This window comes from Camellia sinensis, chromosome 13 (assembly GCF_055761805.1).
Source record: "Camellia sinensis isolate YWXY chromosome 13, ASM5576180v1, whole genome shotgun sequence".
In the NCBI taxonomy this organism is placed as follows: domain Eukaryota; kingdom Viridiplantae; phylum Streptophyta; class Magnoliopsida; order Ericales; family Theaceae; genus Camellia; species Camellia sinensis.
Window position 1 is genome coordinate 5,572,266 of NC_138973.1, and position 20,610 is coordinate 5,592,875.

Consider the following 20,610-nt stretch of genomic DNA (forward strand, 5'->3'; position numbering starts at 1 on the left):
TCGTACTTCGAACTTTTTGAACAGTCCCGCCCTTTTTTGCCGCTTTTTTCTTTCTCCTCTTTCACAAAATAATCTTTCTGCCTCTGAACCATTCACCTTCACTATTCTTCGTCTTCTCTTTCTGTGTTCTTGCCGTTCGTGCTCTTCCTTTACTGCAACAGTTTTCATCTTCAGTCCCTTTTTCTCTAATCTAGTAAGCAAATCTACTTTCTTTCTTGCTCTGTTTTGCTTTTCGCATCTGTATATCTTGTTTTGTATGTTTTTTGCAAAACACATTTATATATTTTTGTTTTTGCTTCTGCACTTTTATAAAAAAAACCAGTAGAACTTCAAGTGTGTATGAACTATTATGTAGAAAAACCACTCTTAGATCCAAAATCTCATAACAGCCGAACTAGGATACTGTTTGTCCAATATTGGTAGATCACTTCAGTTAATAGCCGAACTACAACTTGTAGAGACTCAAAGAGTCACCAACGCCTGATTCATTCTAGCCGAAATTAGATCACCGGGTTTCAAACATATCAAACTAGGAACCTTGGATTTCAACCGAACTAATCTTTTGGGGCCAAGCAGGCTTTCTTAGTTCCTAAACCGAACTCAGAAAGCCGCCCCTAGAGGCTTAACCGAAGTAACTTTATTCATACTGCAACCGATTTTGGCCTTGGGGCTAAACCAGCTTTCTTAGTTTTTTTAGACCGAAATCAGAAAGCTGCCCCTAGACGTTAAACCGGTCTACCGAGCAACCTGCCCAAACCGAGCTACCAAACCTTTTGATGAACCGAGATAGAACCAGTTTTTTGAGGCCGAAGTAGGGCTCTTATATCTTGCTTTTAAATTGTAGCACGGTCCAACGATCAGTGCTTTAACCCCCTCTGTTTTCTACTTTGCAGACTTAGGTTACCCAGGCACTCCTGCGTGCGCTCAACCGAGCTACTGAGCACGATTTTTGCACCGATATAAATTATAAGTAAATTATACATCAGATGGGTAAGTATAGGTATCTAGTTGAGACCCCTGGTGGTATGGCCGAATTTAGGAAAGATTACCATATTCCTGAAGACGTTCATCTGAGTTTGGCTGAAAAAGATGTTATTCCATGGGAAAAAGAAGGCTTCGTCCCTTTTACCCTCCAATCCATAATAGAAACCGGACTACGGTTTCCTGTCCAACCATTGATCTGTGAATTTTTTAGGCAGACTAGATTATGCCCCACCCAACTGTCCACCAATACATATCGCATTATAATGGGAATAGCCGCACTGAACCACCAAACCGGACTAAACCTCGGCCTGGCCGAAATTTTCCACCAATACTCCATCGGCTCAAAAGATGCTGGGTGGGTCTATTACCTTAGGATTCGCCGCCGCCGAGAGAAGATAGTTAAACACACACAGGACAAAGACCTTAATGACGATGATTTTTTCTGGGTCTCTGGGAACTTTGAGGATTTCCAAGCCCAAATTCCTGGCCGACCTATAAATTGGAAAAAGGGAGAGCCCGGTAATTTTAACTTCGGTCTTCTTCTTTGTATGTTATTTCGGTTTTTTTAGTCTATTAGCCGAACTAACACTTCTCTTTTTGCAGATTTCGCCCACCTCCGTTCCCTTTATAGCTATCCCAACCTTGCGATTTTGCGAGCCGCACTACGGTGTAAAGAAAGGAGTTGGGCCAAGCTTCTAAACTTTGAACCGACTTACCGATATAGCGGTCGTCGAAAGGCCCGAGTGACCGATTTCCTTTTAGAGGAAGCACCTGAACCGGACCCAAACTTGCCCGAAATACGACTTGTCCCATTAACAGCTGAAGAAGAGATGGCGAAGAAAAGCAGAGTGAGGGCCCTCCTGACCGCAACAACCAGGGCCGAAGTGCAACCATCCTTAGAAACGCAGCCTGCCGTTGTGGCCCTCCCTTCTCAGCAGCCTTCTTCATCTCGTCCTTCCAAACGTGCCCGATCTACATCGACCGATCAGCAACTTGTCGATGAGGTTGAATCCATCCCCCAAAGTCCTCAACCAGCCCTCCAACCGAAGCAAACTGACCGAGCTGAATCTCCGAAATGGGCTCCGCCGCTGACCTTCAACGACCGAGACATCAAAGCTACTGACTCGGTTGTGGCTGAAAAAGATCACCAATTGGCCTTTAACCTGGCCAAAAGTGTGTGCCTCCCCAAGGACATGGAGCACCACTTAAAACAATTAAACACCGAAATGAAGTCAATTCGGTCCGCATCGAAGTCCATGATCTTGGTATAGCTCTGTCCGTTTCTTTTGTCTAATTTCCAACTTTTACTTCGGCTTAAGAGAAGTCTTTGTTTTGTTAGGCCTTACAGAAGAACAACATTACTTACAAGAAAGTCCAAGAACTCAGAAAAGCCACAAGGCAGGCAATGGCTGAAGCCGAAGCAAAAGCAGCCGAGCTAGAAGAAGCCGAAAAGAGAGTGGCCGAACTACAAGCGGAGAACGGCCGTCTTACCGATCTGGTTAGTTCGACGGAGGCAGAAAGGCAGAAAGCGGCCATTGCTATGAAGGACAAATACCTGCGTGAGCTGGTAAAACTTGAAAGAAGAAAAGATACCGAAATAAGCCAACTAAAAAAGGGCGTGGAGGAAGCCGAAAAGGAGGGGCACAAGCAAGGTTATAAGGAGGCAGAAGACGCCTATGTCAAACAATGCGACGCCGCCAAGGAGCTGTTCTTTAAGTGTGGCTGGAGGGCGGCTGTGGAGAAGCTCGGTCATGATCAACAGACCGAGGTCTTCGACCCTCCAGCTTACTTTATACCGAAGTCCCTTGCGGAGTATGCAGACGCCTTGCAGCAAGAGTTTCTGGAGGACTCAGATTCTGATGACTCCTCTGCTCCTGAAGACATTCCGGTTGTTAGTGCAGACCCATTACTTCGGTTGGAGCCCATGGTAGAGGACCCACCTGTTGATCAACCAAATGAAACCGTGGTTCCAACCGAAACCATCCTGGCAGTCGAGAGTGAACTTCCTCCTGAGACCGGTCTTCAAGTTGATGGAGATGCGGCTTTTGACGCCGAAATACAAGAACTCTTTTCTTGACTTTGTACTTTTTCTTTTGTTATTTCGTCTTTGTAACCGGGCTTCGGTCCTTGCTTTGTACTTGCTTTTCAATGAATGAAGATTTTGTCGACTCTTATTCCGGTTTCTAATTCATATGCTTGCACTTGTAATGTCTTCTATTTACTCCAACTGTTATTTCGGTTTTGGCTGGTTAAACTATGCTTACCAGCCAACCGCTCCTTTAGCCGATATAATCACTTCGGCTGAGGAGTACAAAGTGCTTAATCCAATCAATCCAATTTCAGCCATACCCTTACTATGGCTGAAGGGTAACAAGTGTTGGTTTATTCCAGCCAACCACTCTTCAGCCTTGCACTTACTTCGGCTGAAGAGTAACAAGTGTTGGTTTATTCCAGCCAACCACTCTTCAGCCTTGCACTTACTTTGGCTGAAGAGTAACAAGAGTTGGTTTATTCCAGCCAACCACTCTTCAGCCTTGCACTTACTTCGGCTGAAGAGTAACAAGTGTTGGTTTATTCCAGCCAACCACTCTTCAGCCTTGCACTTACTTCGGCTGAAGAGTAACAAGAGTTGGTTTATTCCAGCCAACCACTCTTCAGCCTTGCACTTACTTCGGCTGAAGAGTAACAAGTGTTGGTTTATTCCAGCCAACCACTCTTCAGCCTTGCACTTACTTCGGCTGAAGAGTAACAAGTGTTGGTTTATTCCAGCCAACCACTCTTCAGCCTTGCACTTATTTTGGCTGAAGAGTGACAAGTGTTGGTTTATTCCAGCCAACCACTCTTCAGTCTTGCACTTACTTCGGCTGAAGAGTAACAAGTGTTGGTTTATTCCAGCCAACCACTCTTCAGCCTTGCACTTACTTCGGCTGAAGAGTAACAAGTGTTGGTTTATTCTAGCCAACCACTCTTCAGCCTTGCACTTACTTCGGCTGAAGAGTAACAGGTGTTGGTTTATTCCAGCCAACCACTCTTCAGCCTTGCACTTACTTCGGCTGAAGAGTAACAAGTGTTGGTTTATTCCAGCCAACCACTCTTCAGCCTTGCACTTACTTCGGCTGAAAAGTAACAGGTGTTGGTTTATTCCAGCCAACCATCGAAGTTAGTTTTTCCAGCCAACTTATAGTATTTGGTTATTCCGACCAAATGTCCTGCAGCCTGGATCCTTATCCTGGGCTTAGGAAGGGTGTTGGTTTATTCCAGCCAACTCCTAAGTTAGTTTTTCCGGCTAACTTAGAATAAAATGCTTGCAATGCGCCTAATCTTTACTAAAGCTAACTTTTACCAGGAACAACTTCTGCTAAAAAGAATTTCTCATTTTATTGAAGGAAGAAAAAATTACATATGTTTGAAAAAGAAAGGCTAAAAGTAAAATAACTTGAGATTGGCCGTATTCCATGGCCTAGGGATTGCCTTGCCATCCTTGTCTTCTAGGTGGTATGCCCCTTTGCCTGCTAACCCAACCACCTTATAAGGACCTTCCCAATTTGGGCCTAACTTGCCGTCTCCTGGGATCAAGGTGTTTCCCATTACTTTGCGTAGTACCCAATCCCCAATCTTGAATTGTCTTGGATGAACCTTTTTGCTGTATTTTCTGATTAACTCTCGTTGGTATGAGGCGATGTGGACTAGTGCTCTTTCTCTTCTTTCTTCTGCAAGGTCGAGTTCTAAGGCTATGGCTTCTCCATTTAAGTTTGGATCAAAATTTTCGCTTCGAATTGTGGGGAGGCCAACTTCTAGTGGGATTACTGCTTCCATTCCATAGGCTAAGGAGAATGGTGTTTCTCCAGTTGATCGCCGAGGCGTGGTGCGGTAAGCCCATAAGACGTGAGGAAGTTCATCTGCCCACTTGCCTTTTGCTTTCTCTAGCCTTTTCTTTAGTCCATCCAAGACGACTTTATTTGATGCTTCTGCTTGCCCATTTGCTTGAGGATATGCCGGTGTAGAATTGTAGAACTCTATCTTGTACTCTTCACAAAAGCTTCTGAAGATTCTGCCGTCGAACTGAGTACCATTGTCTGAGATCAGTGCTTTTGGTATGCCAAACCGAGTGATGATATTCTGCCAAACAAACTTCTTCACGTCTTTTTCTTTGATTGATGCCAATGCTTCTACTTCCACCCACTTTGTGAAGTAGTCTGTTGCTGCGAGAAAGAATTTTCTGCCGCCGGGTGCTGTTGGAAGTGGTCCTACTATGTCCAAGCCCCACATTGCGAAAGGCCATGGGCTAGTTAATGGTAGGAGTTCTCTTGCTGGTTGATGTATTTGGTGCGCGAATTTTTGGCATTTCTCACACCTCTTCACATATTTTTCTGAGTCTGCTTGCATATAGGGCCACCAATATCCTTGCGAAATAGCCCTGTAAGCGAGCGACCTTCCCCCTTGGTGACTTCCACACACCCCTTCGTGTATTTCGAACAAGAATGCTTCTACTTTGCTGGGATGAACACATTTTAGGTAAGGCCCTGAGAATGACTTCTTGTAAAGTGCCAAAGATGGAGATAGCCAAAATCGCTACGACTTTGCTCTTATTCTGTTGGCTTCTTTTTTCTCTTCTGGTAGGATGCCGTCTTTTAGGAATAGGATGATGGGATCCATCCAAGAAGGGCCTAATTCTGTGCAACATACTTCTTCTGCTTCGGGGTCTTCTATGCTTGGTCTTGGTAAGAAGTCGATGAGTAATGGATGAGGGATTGATGTATCTGCCATTGAGGCAAGGCCTGCTAGTTCGTCCGCTCAGCTGTTTTCCTCCCTGCCAATTTGTTCTATCCTTACTACATCAAATTTCTTGATCTCTGTTCTGACTAACTCTTGGTACTTGGCCATTCTGTCGTCCTTTGCTTCGTATTCGCCAGAAATTTGGTTTACCACCAGAAGAGAGTCACTGTATACCATTAGTTCGGTGGCCTTCATGTAGTATGCCGACTTGAGTCCTGCGAGAAGCGCCTCATACTCCGCTTCATTGTTGGATGTTGGGAAGCCAAGGTTGATTGCTTGCTCTACAACCAGGCCGTCTGGAGAGATGAGGACTATGCCAAGCCCTGCACCATGTCGGTTGGATGCTCCATCGACAAAGAGTTTCCACATCTCTCCAACGAATAACTTCCAGTAAGTGGAAGGATCAGATGATGTCGTGGGGTCTAGAATGGTGTTTTCTTCAAGGTGCATGTTGGCTGTCTGCCCTTCGTCCTCTGTTTGAACTGCTGGCGAGCCTTTGTTTGTCTCTTCCTTGTTGTCCTTAGTATGGTCTACCCTGGTGCTTGATTGACTACCTTCCACTAGGGGTTGCGTTATTCCGGCGTCAACTTCCGTCCCTAGTTCGGTTGTGTCGGTTAGGTCGACTGGGCAGACATGATGACTTTCAGGAGTAAACTCTGCGACGAAGTCTGCCAAAGATTGGGCTTTTATTGCAGTCTTGGGTTGGAACTTGATGTCGAATTGTCCCAACTCTACTGCCCACTTCAAAATTCGCCCGCTAAAGTTTGCCCTTTCAAACAGAGCTTTTAGTGGAAAGGCTGTGAGGACGACTATGGTGTGGGCGTGAAAGTAGTGCGCCAATTTTCTGGATGCCATCATTAATGCTAATGCTAGTTTCTCCAAGGGCAAGTACCTTGTTTCGGCTCCCAACAATGTCTTGCTGACATAAAAGATGGGCAAGTGTTGTATTCCTTCTGCACGAACCAACACTGCGCTGACTGCGTGCTGAGAGACTGCTAGGTACAAAAAGAGTTCTTCACCAGGTACTGGAGTAACAAGTAGTGGTGGGGAAGACATGTACTCCTTCAAGCTCTCTAGAGCTCGGTCGCATTCTTCATCCCACTCAAACTTGGCTTTTAAAGCTTGGAAGAATGGTCGTAGTCTGTCTGATGACCTGCTTATGAACCGGTTGAGCGCAGCTGCCATACCAGTGAGATACTGCACTTCTTTGACTGAGTTTGGTCTCTCCAATTCCTGGATTGCTTTAATCTGAGAGGGGTCTGCTTCTATACCTCGGTTGGTCACCAGGAAGCCCAAAAATTTGCCAGATCCAACTCCGAATGCGCATTTGGACGCATTGAGGCGCAACTTGTGTTTCTTCAGGATCTGGAACATCTCGCCTAGATCTTTAAGATGGTCATTCTCATCCTTGCTTTTGACCACCATGTCGTCGATGTAAGCCTCCATTGTTCTGCCTAACAATGGTTCAAACATCTTAGTGACCATCCTTTGGAATGTCGCCCCTGCGTTCTTTAGGCCAAAGGGCATGACCTTGTAGCAATATAACCCCCTTGGTGTTGTGAAGGATGTGACCTCCTGGTCTGGTTCATGCATGGCGATCTGGTGGTAGCCTCTGTATGCATCCAGAAAGCTAAGTCGGTTATGCCCTGCCGTTAGGTCCACCAGTTGATCTATCCTTGGTAGAGGAAAGCTATCTTTTGGGCATGCCTTGTTGACTGTTTTGTAGTCGACGCAGACACGCCATTTACCATTCTTTTTTGGCACTACAACTGTGTTGGAGATCCATCTTGGGTAGTGCACTTCTCTTATTGCTCCTGCCTCCAACAGGTTGCCTACCTCTTCTGCCACTATTTCGGCGTGGTGGAGTGCCGATCTGCGTGTGCGTTGGATGACTGGTCTGGCGGATGGGTGGACATTGAGTTGGTGACTGATGAAGTTTGGATCAATACCTGGCATGTCGTAGGGTGTCCAGGCAAACACTTCGATATTAGAGGTCAAGAATTCCAGGACCTCTAATCTCTCAGTGCTGGACAACGATGAGCCAAGCAAGAAGAACTTATCCGGGTTCTTCTCATCTATTTTTACCTCCACCAAGTCCTCCACCGCTTTCTGATCAGCCTCTTTGCCGACGTCCGCGAATAGTTCATTACTTTCTGGTTCTTCCACCGAATGAACGTATCCTTTGGCAGCTTAGCTTCCATTCGCTGTGGCGAAGCATTGTTTTGACATGATCTGATCACCATAGACTTCTTCGATTATGCCGGTGTCGTTGGGGAACCGCATTACCTGATGGTATGATGACGCTACCGAACGCATGACATGCAGCCATGTTTTGCCCAAGATGATGTTGTATGTGGAGGGGACCTTCAATACCCAGAACTCCACTTGTTTTGTTACACTCCCTGCTCTGACTGGAAGGATTATTTTGCCGACAGGCCACTCTGGCATGGAATTGAATCCAATCAGGGGAGAAACTGCAGGCGCCAAGTCTTTGTCTTGCAGCTTCAGTTGCTTGAATGTGTCGTAGTACATGATCTCACATGAACTACCCTGGTCGATCAGAATCCGCTTGACGTCAAAATCTTTGACTCGGAGAGTGACAACCAGAGCATCATTGTGAGGACAGTATATTCGATCCAGGTCTTTATCCGAAAAAGACATGACGTTTGTTGCCTCCGTCCTCCCTTTCTTGGTGGTAGGTTGGGCACCTAGCACTTCTCTAAAGTGCTCAGCTTTTTTGATTGACCCTCTGAGCTCGCATACGCGCTTAGGTTCAAAAACTCCATGTATGACATTGATAATATCTTGAGGCGGTGCATCGATTGGCATTCTGTTGGGATGGTCATTATGATCTTGGGGGGCCGGTTGCGTTCCTCCTTCAATGTATTTGTCCAAGTGGCCTGCTGCCACCAATTCTTCCAAGTGCTGTCTCAGTGGCGTGCAATTCTCAGTTCGGTGCCCCTTTTCTTTGTGGAAGGTGCACCGTGATCTGTCGTCGTAATTTTTCTGAGCTTCCCCTAGCTTGGCTAGCCACTTGACAAAAGGCTCGTCTTTTATTTCGCTCAGAATCCGATATATTGGTTTTTTGAACACCGTTGTTATGGCAGTGCGGATTCTCAACCATCTTTTGTCTGGGTGTTCTCCGTTATCTCGTCTGCTACGCCCGTTTTTATTCTGCCGATCTACTGCATTGACCTTTGCTGAGGCCTTCTTTTCTGGTACTGTAGTTGCACTAGATTTTGTTTTGGCACGTGCGCCATCCTCTTCTACCCTGATGTGCTGATGCACTCTTTCCATCAGGGCCTCCATGGTGAGGAGTGGTGTCATGGTAATCGAATCCCTTAGTCTGTTCCCTACTGGTAGGCCTCTTTTATATTGCGCAATGGCCAGATTGGTGGGGCAGTCCCCAATCTGGTTGAATGTCTCCCAGTAGCGACTGTTGTAAGATCTGAGGGTCTCTTTTTCACCCATGTCGATGGAGAGTAACTGGTCTATCTCCACCGTCGTTTTAGTGTTTGTTCGGAACCTCGTTACGAACGCTTCTGCCAATTGGGCCCAGGAGGCTATGCTGCCCTCTGGGAGCTTTTCGAACCAAGTCAAGCCTAGGTCGCCAAGACTTGACGGGAAGAGTATGCACATTAAGGCCTCGTTTCGCCTGTACACAGCCATGACTTGGAGAAAGTGGCTCAGGTGCGAATACGGGTCCGTCTTCCCTTCATAGGTAGTGAATTTCGGCTGAAGGAAGCCCGATGGTAGGGGCGCGTTTTCGATCGCTGGAACAAACAGCGAAGTCTGTAGTCTTGCCAATGCTTTGTCCGTTGGTTCGTAGGCCGGTTGCGGTATTGGCATTCCAACCTCGACGCTTCCATGCGTCCGAGGAGCCAACCGTTGTAAGGCCGAGACTCGGTGTGGATCCCTTGCCCTGGCATCCTCCTTGCATCGTGCTTTTTCTTCGAGCACGGTTCGTAAGTCGGATGACCTGGGCAACTCTGTTTGTCTAGATCTGGTTTGATGTGAGTGCGAAGGCCAATACGTGCTTCCTTCAGTGTATGATCTTTCGGATCTCGTCCTCTCAGACTTGGAGTGACGAGTTCTGGAAGATAAGGAATGAGTGTCGCCTGTCCTGAGGCTTCTGCTCTCTCCTTGGGAGGGTGTAGTATTCCTACTACGATTCTCTGAGTGGCGAGGGGGCGTCTTGTGCTTGCGCCCCTCTCCTGTTGCCACATCTTTAGTCTTCATCTGGCGTTTTAATGCTTCCATGTCCGCCGCCATCTTCCGAATTAGTTCATCTTGCTCCTTTACGCGATCTTCCAGGGCTTGAGGGTCAATCCTCCTCCTTTGCCTGTCAGGACTTTGAGAATGACGAGGGCTGTTATTCCGCCTTCCCCTGCCACTTCTCCTGGAGTTATGTTGTTGGGGCTCCAGATCTGCCATAGGAGGGACAGAGGGTAATCCTTCTCGCCTTACGCCCCCTTCTGGAGTTAGTCGTCGACGGCGGACTGCGGCAAGTCTTCGATGTGTGCCATTGATTTGAGAGAAAGGAGAAGCTTAGTCAAGAGGTTTTTGTTCTTGTCTGTTCTTCCCACAGACGGCGCCAATTGTACGGGGAGGAAATAATTCTCCTCGTATAATCCTGTTGACCAAGTCCACGCTCCTCCTTACGACGTCGCTTTATCACCTGAAAACACAAACGTGAGCTAGCCGGCGGGTGTGTGCCGGAAACCTCTCCGATGCCTAAGTCAGAAAACTTGACAAATAGACAAAGCTCTATGTTCTCAGAAAGAATTGTGTTCAATTACCTCCTCCAAGGTGGTGCTTGTGAGCTTTTATAGGTTTCGAATGGCATAATCCTAGTAGGACTTTTATTTCTCCATGCAGAGTCCTCCTAGGATTCATACTCCTAAGGATAATGCTTATCCTTTTACACCCTCCCCCACTGCTTAAACCAAGTGGGATGGTTTTTACCACGGCCGAACTTCTATGTGACCGAAATAACACTGGCTATGCTGAGCCACAGAGTAGGCCGAACTATCCTTAGTTCGGTTTTCTCCCGTTCAACCATGGTATGCTGAGACCAAGCTTCTAAGTAGCAAGCTACGACCGATCTAACCATAATACACCGCAACCGGACTAACTTTGAGACCGGACTAACATCAAGTTACCTCCAGACCGGAGTAGCTTTATACCATCTTGGGCCGAAGCAATTACACCTCTCCTAACCGGAGTAACCATACCTCTCCTGGGCCGGAGTAACTATACTTCTTCTGGGCCGGAATATCATTACAGCCTTTTACTGAGTCCTTCACACTTTGGGCTATAAAGTCCATCTTACAGCTCGGTCCAATTCTCTCCAAAAATTACCCTCTCAGTTTGGATGTCGAGTTCGACCTGTCCCATGGGGTGCGGGTTGAAAAAAATGAAATCCTGTTCACCCGCAATGCGAGTTGCAGATTGTGCAAATGGGTCATGCGGTTGTACAGACAGTTACAGTGATTTGTGAATTAGATTTATTTTCTTTTTCTTTTTTTTTTGGAAATTTCATTCTTCAGCTTTGCTTTGGGGCTACCCCTTCTCAGACATTCTCTTGGGTCATAGAAAAACAAACATAAATATTTTGTTTTGCAATTTGAATATAAAGACATAAAAAACAAGAGAAATAATTTTTTTTATTATTATCATTCAACCAGCTTTAACACATTCAACAATGAAAACATTTTTTTTCATTAAATAAACAAAGTAAAAAGTTATAAGGGTGGGAATGAAGCAAACCCACAATCAGTAAACCATAAATAAATGAAGGAGAAATAATTTATTATTATTATTATTATTCAACTCAGCTTCAACACATATAACAATGAACACATTTTTTTTATTATTAATGATTTATTGAGATATTCTAAATAAGTGTATTTTTTATTTTTTTAAATTAAAAATTAAGAAAAAAAATATGAATATTTGAATTAATTTTTTAATTTTTTATAAAAAAATATATATTAAAAAATTATATAAATTAGTGTGTAAGAAAAAATTAAAATTGAAAATTATACTGTCTTAATTTTTGACTTTTGATAAATAATGATAATTTTTAAATTTTTTAAATAAATTTTTTACTTTTTAACTTTTTTTTTACTTGTCATCAATAAACAAAGTAAAAAGTTATAAGCGTAGGAACAAAGCAAAACTCACAATCAGCAAACCATAAATAAATGGAGAAATAATTTTTTTATTGTTATTATTCAACCCAGCTTTAACACAAGCAACAATGAAAACATTTTTTTATTAAATAAAACAAAAAGTTACTTTGAGCAATGATTTTTTTTTTTTTTTTTTTTCAGTTTGTACATCTTCCAGATTTGATTTGCGATTGGGCGACGGCAATAGGGAGAAGAGGAGGGAACGGTGGCGAGCAACCAACGGCATGGCTGGATTGATGTGCTGGACGTGATGGCGCAGGGGTTGATCTGCGATAGACGACGGCGACAGTAGAAGAGAGAAGAGAGATGGCGATGGGGATGAGAGGAAAGAGACGGCGAGCAAGGGGACAAGAGATGGTGGTGGTGACGGCGACGGGGATGAGAGAAGAGAGGGAGGTAGGCGAGATGTGAGAGAGAGAGAGAGAGAAGTGCGAGATAAGAGAGAGAAAGAGCTGGGTAGAGAGAGAGAGAAGGACCAAAGAGAGAGAGTGAGGATTTTTTAGTTTAATATGTGAGGGAATTTTTTATTTATTTTAAACATAATTTGTGGGCGAATACAGATTTGTACCGGTAGGGTCGGATTTAACCCGAACCCGATTCTGTATGTAAAAATAGACTTGCACCCGTCCTGTTTATGCATGCAAGTAGGATCGGAATTATGCGGGTAAGATCAATTTAAACAAGTTGTGTGAGTCGGATAAATCATTACCCACTCCTACTAAAATCACAACTACAATAAGTCATGATCAATCATTGACCCAAAAAAAACAAAAAAACGATTAACAAATTGAGCCCCACAACCACAATTAGTTGTTACTACAAACCACTTGAACCACAACCAAATATTACAAAACACCATAACTAATATATAGTACGTGTGTCATAAAATTTCCCTGATATGTAGGAGTCATCATTTGGCCATATGTCCACCGCCCAGACGATTCAATTCAGCCCGGTAGGATTTTACGTGATCCAAGTGTTTTGATAAATGATTAAGAGTTATTTTTTGATTTTTTTTAGTTTTTTTGTGAGAGAAGAAAATAGATTAAAAGCTGAGAAGTGACTTTTAACCCACTTCTCAAAATAGCCCTAAAGAGTTGACCCAGCCCATATAAAACTTGGGTTGAATTTGGGCCTAGGATTTCGAACCTGGCCTGCTTGTTGGCCTGGCCCGTTGAGCTAAACCGTACTCACATATACAAGCATATCTATCTCACACATTCGCCAACCTCCAGGACTTAAACATGCCTCAACTAAAACCCAGATTGCAAACAAAGGCTTAAAGTTTCAGGTTGATGGCATACATACACAATCTCAAACCCATATTAACACACAAATAGGATTCACCGTCACAAAATCTCAAACCCATATTAAGACAGAAATACGAATCACCGTCACAAAATGAAGCAGATATGTAATGTGCACATAGAATTACCAACGAAGACGTTCAAACTCACATACAACAATTGAAATCAGAATCTTATCTTTACAAATTTCAAGCATGCACATTTCTAGAGCTAGCTACATTTTCAGATTACAGTTCTATCCTAAAGGCTGACAACTTGTACTGCACGATAGCCAGCCCGAGTTTGTGGTCATTCTTAGGTAAGTGCAGCTACGACAGTTTTCCTCCCGCCTCGGCTTTCATGGGGCTAAGGAACTGGGCCCTAGCACTAAGGCTAGGAGACGATTCTTAACCAGCCATGAAATCGGAGCCGTTACGAGAAGAAGCCCCTTGGTTGGCTAAGAAACCGGAGCTGTTACGAGAAGATGCCCCGTGGCTGGTCAAGAAACGTACGACAACAGTAGTAATATTATCTGCACTACCTCTCTGGTATGCTTCCTGCATCAGCCTCTTTGCTGCCTCCTCTGGCTCATGGATCGGTTTAACCATTGCAACAGCTTCCTGGAGAAAGGTGATTATCTTGTTAAAGCAACTTTCTTTGACTTAAAAGGTACTGATCTTCCAGAGAATGTAAAGAACAAGTAATCCAATAACTTCATATACAGGTAATAGAAGGCTAGAAAATTTGTGCAAGACAATTTACGAGGCAGAGCATCAATAGGCATACAAAAATGAAAAAAAACAAAAATTTGAAAATTTGGCAAACCTCATTTGTTACAACATCCCATAGTCCATCACTTGCAAGAATAAGAAACTCGAGAGAGCTATCAACCTTTTCCTCCTGCAATTTTTATTCAAATGTCAACAATTCAAATAGGCTATTACAAAAAAGGTGATAGATGTTTGGAATGAAGAATGGCTGAGGGCCACTCTCTAAAGAAAACCCAAAGACTGCACCATGAATTGTATATTAGTTAGGGACTTTTAATAAACTGTCACTAATACATACTAAAAAAGTTCCTGTACTATATCTCTTAGGTCATGTTTGTTTGGATGGACATGAGCTTGGGATTGGACTAATAGTCCAATAAAATTATTAATCCGATATTTGGTTAAACAATTGAAGTACGGATTAATTATTTTAAACTTGACTATTAGTTAAGATCGGATACATAATCCAACGAATTGGTAGTCCTAGGACTATTAGTCATGGGAATGCTAATCCAGTCCGCCCAAACAAACATGGCCTTAATGTGATGCTTACTCGTACAATTACAAAGGGTTCCCATGTGAAGTACTTGATACTAGTGGATTACACTAATAAGCGAAATACAAAATTTCAGTATTTCAACAAAATTCAACGGCTTCTCTAAATTATTTTCAGTTTGAAGGGAAGTAGTTTCAAAAGTAAATGCAAACATGTACATTATGTTACACAACACTTAAAAAATTGCTAACATAACCATATTCACTTCAAAGAGTATAACCACGTTGCGCAACGTGTGTGAATACGGGCATCGGAGACTACCTCTCACACTACTTTTCAGTAAGACAATAAAACTTAAAAAGAGATGGAGAAGGGAATTAGTTTCAAAAGCAAAAACACACATAACATGTAGGCGTGTTACAGACATTTCAAATGAGTAACATAACCTTTTTCCACAACTTGTGTATGGGCATCATACTACCTATGAGGCTATGACACTACTGTCGCCTATGCATCCATATGTGTCACAACAAAAGAAAAGAGGAGCCATACTTTCCTAATCAGCTTCTTTATCAGACAGATATTTTAGTAGTGAACCACCCAAAACAGACATGCTATGTTTAAAGGTACTTCGTTTTGACCTAGGGACCTCAACTCAGCAAAGCCTTTGTCCCAATTACTTGGAGCCGGTTATATGGATCCATTTCATCCAACTCGGTTAAGTTTTAAGGTAGTTAAGTCCCTTCTAATCGCCTCAACCCATCTTCTTGTGAATCAAATCACTCCTCATATAGGCGCATTAATAGGTCTATGATGCACATAACCTTACTATTTGAAATGGCTTTCCCTCCCATTATATTCAATTGGTGTCACTTCTATCTTGTTCCTAACAGATTCATTTCATATTTTGTCTTCTTTTTTTCTTTTTTTTTTAACTCATCCACCGCAACATTCTTGTTTTAGCTACATTTGTTTTGACTGAGAGTACAGAAGATAAATGGCAATAATTGGTTGTGTCCTTGAAATTCAAATAATAGAAAAATAGCCACCCACAACCACACACACGCCCACGCCCACGCCCATATAACATTGTGTGTACATGTTGATCTATTTATGAAGTATAATAGTTATCAGTCATGAACGAAAACAACGCATCATTTAAATTCATGATATGTGTGGATCATGCTGGCATTTTTTTGAAAATGCACATTATTCACTCAATCAATCAATATCAACAATCAACCAGACCTGAATTTCTGGATCAGCAACAACAAATTGCTTCAAAAGCCGATCACCAAATGCACGAGAAACGGCAAGTACACCTCCAACTCTCCAAGTTCCTATTGAAAAAAATAACAGTCAAGCAACACCAGCAATTAATCACCAAAATGATTTTAGAATAGAAAACAGATACAGTTAAACCTATGATGTCTTTACCAGCCCACATTACAAACCCTCCAGCATCTTCAATCCGTTGTCGCTCATCTGTTTGGTCTGGCTTGTGATCTCGAGAAACAGCAATAGCTGCAGGAAATAACATAGCACCTTCAACACATGATCAAGGAAACCAGCAAGAAGCATAGCAAGTAAAACATACTTCAAGAAATTATTTTAACAACAAAATGATGAACAATCATTACATAATTGCACAGGTCATCACAAACAAGCCACATACATCAACCACATATTTTCTGCTGGAAAACAATCTCATGTTACTAAGTACCACATTAATGAAAGTAAGGAACCAAAAAATAAAATTCGATCCACCTTTCCTACTTGTTAACAAATTCATGAGACCACTTCATGACAATAATAAAAAAACAGAATGTACTGCAAAACCATAATTCAGGACCAAATTATTTAGGCAGCACTAAGAATAGATACAGGGTAAGCTCCAAAATGCAAATTTTCAACCAAAAGGCATCCTTTAAGTCCACTGAGTTTCTGGGAGGCAACCTACTTCAAATGTAATGTTGTCGAAATTCATACAGTTTACTTTTTTCCTTAATCATCAAAACTATATATGAACAAGTACAGAAAGGCAAAAAAAAGTTTACAAACCAAACCAAACCTAACCTAACTAAGCCTTGTGTCCCAATAAGATGAATAATGATTATGTTTTATAATTTGGAATCTTAACCACTCCTCCAAGTACCAAATGCCTTCCTAATTCTTTTAAGCTTCTTTTTTTTCTTTTTAAATGACCGAGAACTCCAACAGACCCACCCTGTTATCCAATACAAGGCTCTATGAATAAACTCCTGATACGCAATCCACAAACCATGCGTATCGAGAAGCCCAAGTGTTTTTCCCCCCAATGGGTTTCAAATATGAGAACTCCGAGAATTACCTCATAGCGGAGCTCCCATGTTCAACCGCTTACCCACAAGGCCACCCATGCAAGCCTTCTAAACTATCTTCCACTTCTCCCACTACTAACCAATTCCCTCGTACATTTATCCTACTATTTCAAATCCTACCAAAAGTGGCATGCTATTAAAATCCCCACTACATCTAAATAGTATAGGCATGTCCCATTAATTTTTTTCTCCTCAGGTATTTAATCCATCACATAACCACCCAAGTCTAGGACAACAAGATCATAATAATAAATTATACAAGAACAACAACAACAGCAACAAATAGCATATATCCAACAGAAAAACAAAATAGAACTTCATCTCTTTACTTGGGTATTAATATTGGAATAAGGGAACCCAACAATTGGAGAGAGAAAGAGAGAGAGAGCACAATGGAAACAACCTTAATCATACATAAGACAAAAGATACACTAACAATTGCCGACTTCTGAAAGAAACTATAAGATGCATTGTCTGTCAGAAGAACTAAAAAGCTAAAACACACACGCACACACACACACAATCTCCTTGACATCCAGGCAAACATCCATCAATGCTCTATTAACATCAGTCTGCTAAGAAAAAGAGAGCTTTCAAATCTTACCATTTCCCCCCCGGCAAATAACAGCTCTGGAATCCCCAACATTTGCAACCAGCAAACGGTCACCAACAAGAATGGCAGTGGAAGCAGTTGATCCAGCATCTCTGTTCTGATTATTTTCTGATTTCAGAAATTCTGAGTCTGTATGACTGTATGCATCAGCTGCAAACAGGAAGAAATCCAGGTCAAAAATAATAACAATAATTAAATATGATAATTGTACAACATCAAGAAAGGAAACCATATTGTACTGCCAAGAGAGACAAACCTATGGCAGATTTGGTATCCGAAATAAACTTTGGATGCTTGATGAGATTGCTAAAAAGATTTTTTTTAACATATTCCGCAGCTCGAGCACCCCCATGACCTGAAACAGCCATAGAACACAAATATACAACATAACAAGAGGTACATAATGTGCTTATTAGCATATAAAAGACATCCATTCCAGATTTTCGTGAAACGTTAGAATAAAAACTAAATAAAGGTACACAACTACCTAAAGGAAGTCATCTATCTCTACAAAATAAAAAATCAATGAAACCTACGTTCAGATGGATAAAGCAAACTAACTGCTATTATAATACTTCGACAAAATGAAACTGGGGAAACATCTACACAAAAAAATAAAAAATGAATGGCTATTAGAAAGTGCAAAAATTGACCTTTCTATGATGAAGCCATAATCATTCATGTTGAAAAACAAATATAACTTATAATTATTCACATTTAGCAAACATAGTCTACTATGCATCAATAACATTATTTCTTCAAGGAAACCAAAGGTTATGTGGATGGCATAGAGAGAGAGAGAAATACACACCATCAAAAACTCCAAAGAGACCAACTATCTCTCCATCCACACCATCAATTCTTGTCTCATAAAAATCTTCCATTGTAGACCTTTTTCCAGGGGAGCTTGCATAACCATAGCTGAACTTTCCATTCTGACTGTTTTCAGGTGACAAATTAAGCACAATGTTAGACTCAGTCTTCTGCACTCTCATTTTTCGAAGAGAACTATAAACATTGCAAAGAAGTATAAATTCCTTCAATTACTAAAACCACAGTCACCATACAACATCAACAAAAACTTTTGAACCGATGCAGTATTTAAATTGATCACAAGCCAATGGGTGAATACTTATGCAACCACCAGAAACATTTTTTTATAAAAGTAATCCATTTATTCAATCATTGAGAGAGAAAGAGAGAACAGACAACAGACGGACAGAGACAGAGACATATTTGCATGAGGAACTGTATGTAGAATCCTTTATCAGTACTTCAATATTGATGCATCAAAGATTTAGAAGAAGTAAAATAGGAATGAAACAACATATTTGCCAATATGCGTGGACATGTATGACCACAAGCAACCAGCAAAGAACGCAAACTGTTACTCACTCTAAATTAAATAACGCCAATTTATCATTCTCGGTGGATAGATGTTGACACCATAATAGGAAGATGATTGCATCATTGAATTTCATTCAGTCCATCAGCACAGAAGATCGTAGCAAAATTAACATAGAACTAAAGAAAGATTTATCAAGCTTAAGAAAACAAAGCCAAAAAAAAAAACATTGTCATAGAACTGATAAATCTGATCACCATGGAAATTCATCAAATAGCATACAAAACTTGCAACAATATGTCCTCAGGGGATATGTACTCGCTTAAACATCCATAAGTGTTCACTAACATGGATGAAAAGCTTATTGTAAACCAAAGCTTTAGTTTATCTGTGACTGGCATGAAAAATTAGAGACTAGTTTGCTATCTTAGCTAACTTTTAGCATTTAGTCAGGCCTTCTTCATTGAAAATCTCATTTCCAACTCAAACTTTTTAAATTTGTTAAAGTTGCATCAAATTCTCAACTAAAGAATCCTACAAGGATCAATACTAATGATTGACATGCAAATCAAGATCTATATGAACATATTAATAGATATTTATATTAATAGAGAGAGAGAGAGAGAGAGAGAGAGAGAGAGAGTAATTGTTACCTGAGACCACCACCGTTGACAGGTGCATCATCAGCATAAACTTGGCCAGCAGATGACAAAACCGAATTGAGATATCCCATAGTTATTGCTTGAGTTTTCTCTTCAAAGCCCCAAACCTTTACCTCCTTGAAATCAAAATCAAAATGATATGAATATACGTATATATATGTATTGACGAAATTGCCTATTGTTGGACGAAGACGAAGAAGAAGAATCACAATATCCACATCCAGGGACGGGCCTACAATACAGCCTATGGATTATCGAATCCAACCTGTAAAAACAACAAAATTCATTGCAAATAATTATATTATAAAAAGTGTAAAAACAGCAATAATTTCATATTCAAAACTCAAAAAACATAGCCGCAGATCTCTCTTCAATCCAATTACATGAATAGACAATTAAATTGGGGAAATTTTCAGAACTCGGAATCATCAAATCACAAATATATACAAACTCAACATCATATATATATATATATATATAGAGAGAGAGAGAGAGAGAGAGAGAGAGAGAGCACCTGGAGGAGGGAGTTGAAGGGGATGGAACGCCATGAGAGACAGCTTCTAGAGAGAGAAAAATTGAGAGAGAGGGGGTGGGGGGAAAGGGTTCTGTACCGATTTGTTTTCAGTTGGTTTTTTGTCTTCGGATTTGGTGAAAATGAAAAATGGAAATCAAATCCTCAAATCAAAATCCAATGAAAATTAAAAATTGGATTAAACAAATTGGTGATTAGATTAGATTGAACAAAAAAAAAAGATAGGGGTAGTTGGGTTGGGTTTTTTTGTTTAAGCCAAAAGACTCGGTCAAAAACCATAAATATAGATAGAAATTTATGCTGGGAAAATTATAGATTGAAAATTGAGATTTGATTAGGGGTGGACACGTGGTGGACATGCAGGAGAAGGTGCATCATGCTCTGCGGATGTACCTTACATTATTTTTTGGGTAGGTAATAATCATGATTAACATCCAAATTAGTGCGTTGACTTTTATTAAGGTGCTATTTTTTAAAAGGAAATTTTAAAAAAGTTCTGGAGGATTTTTTTTTTTTTTTTTTTGAGGCGTTATATTTTATATATATATATATTTTTTTTTAATATTTCGGGTTTGTGGTTTAATGTATAAAA

The 20,610-nt window shown here is 41.4% G+C and overlaps 1 protein-coding gene across 1 annotated transcript; it reads right to left on the bottom strand.

Annotated features, from left to right (window-relative positions):
• Nucleotides 1-13,365: 13,365 nt before the first annotated feature.
• On the bottom strand, nt 13,366-20,462 carry LOC114256670 (putative protein phosphatase 2C 59). The gene is made up of 9 exons (XM_028196339.2): nt 20,001-20,462; nt 19,478-19,751; nt 18,291-18,418; nt 17,736-17,834; nt 17,471-17,629; nt 15,944-16,030; nt 15,755-15,846; nt 14,066-14,140; nt 13,366-13,860 (listed from the first exon to the last, which is right to left on the bottom strand). The coding sequence occupies exons 2-9, from the start codon at nt 19,555-19,557 to the stop codon at nt 13,648-13,650; spliced, it is 933 nt and encodes a 310-aa protein (XP_028052140.1). The 5' UTR covers nt 19,558-19,751; nt 20,001-20,462; the 3' UTR covers nt 13,366-13,647.
• Between the last annotated feature and the right edge of the window lie 148 nt (nt 20,463-20,610).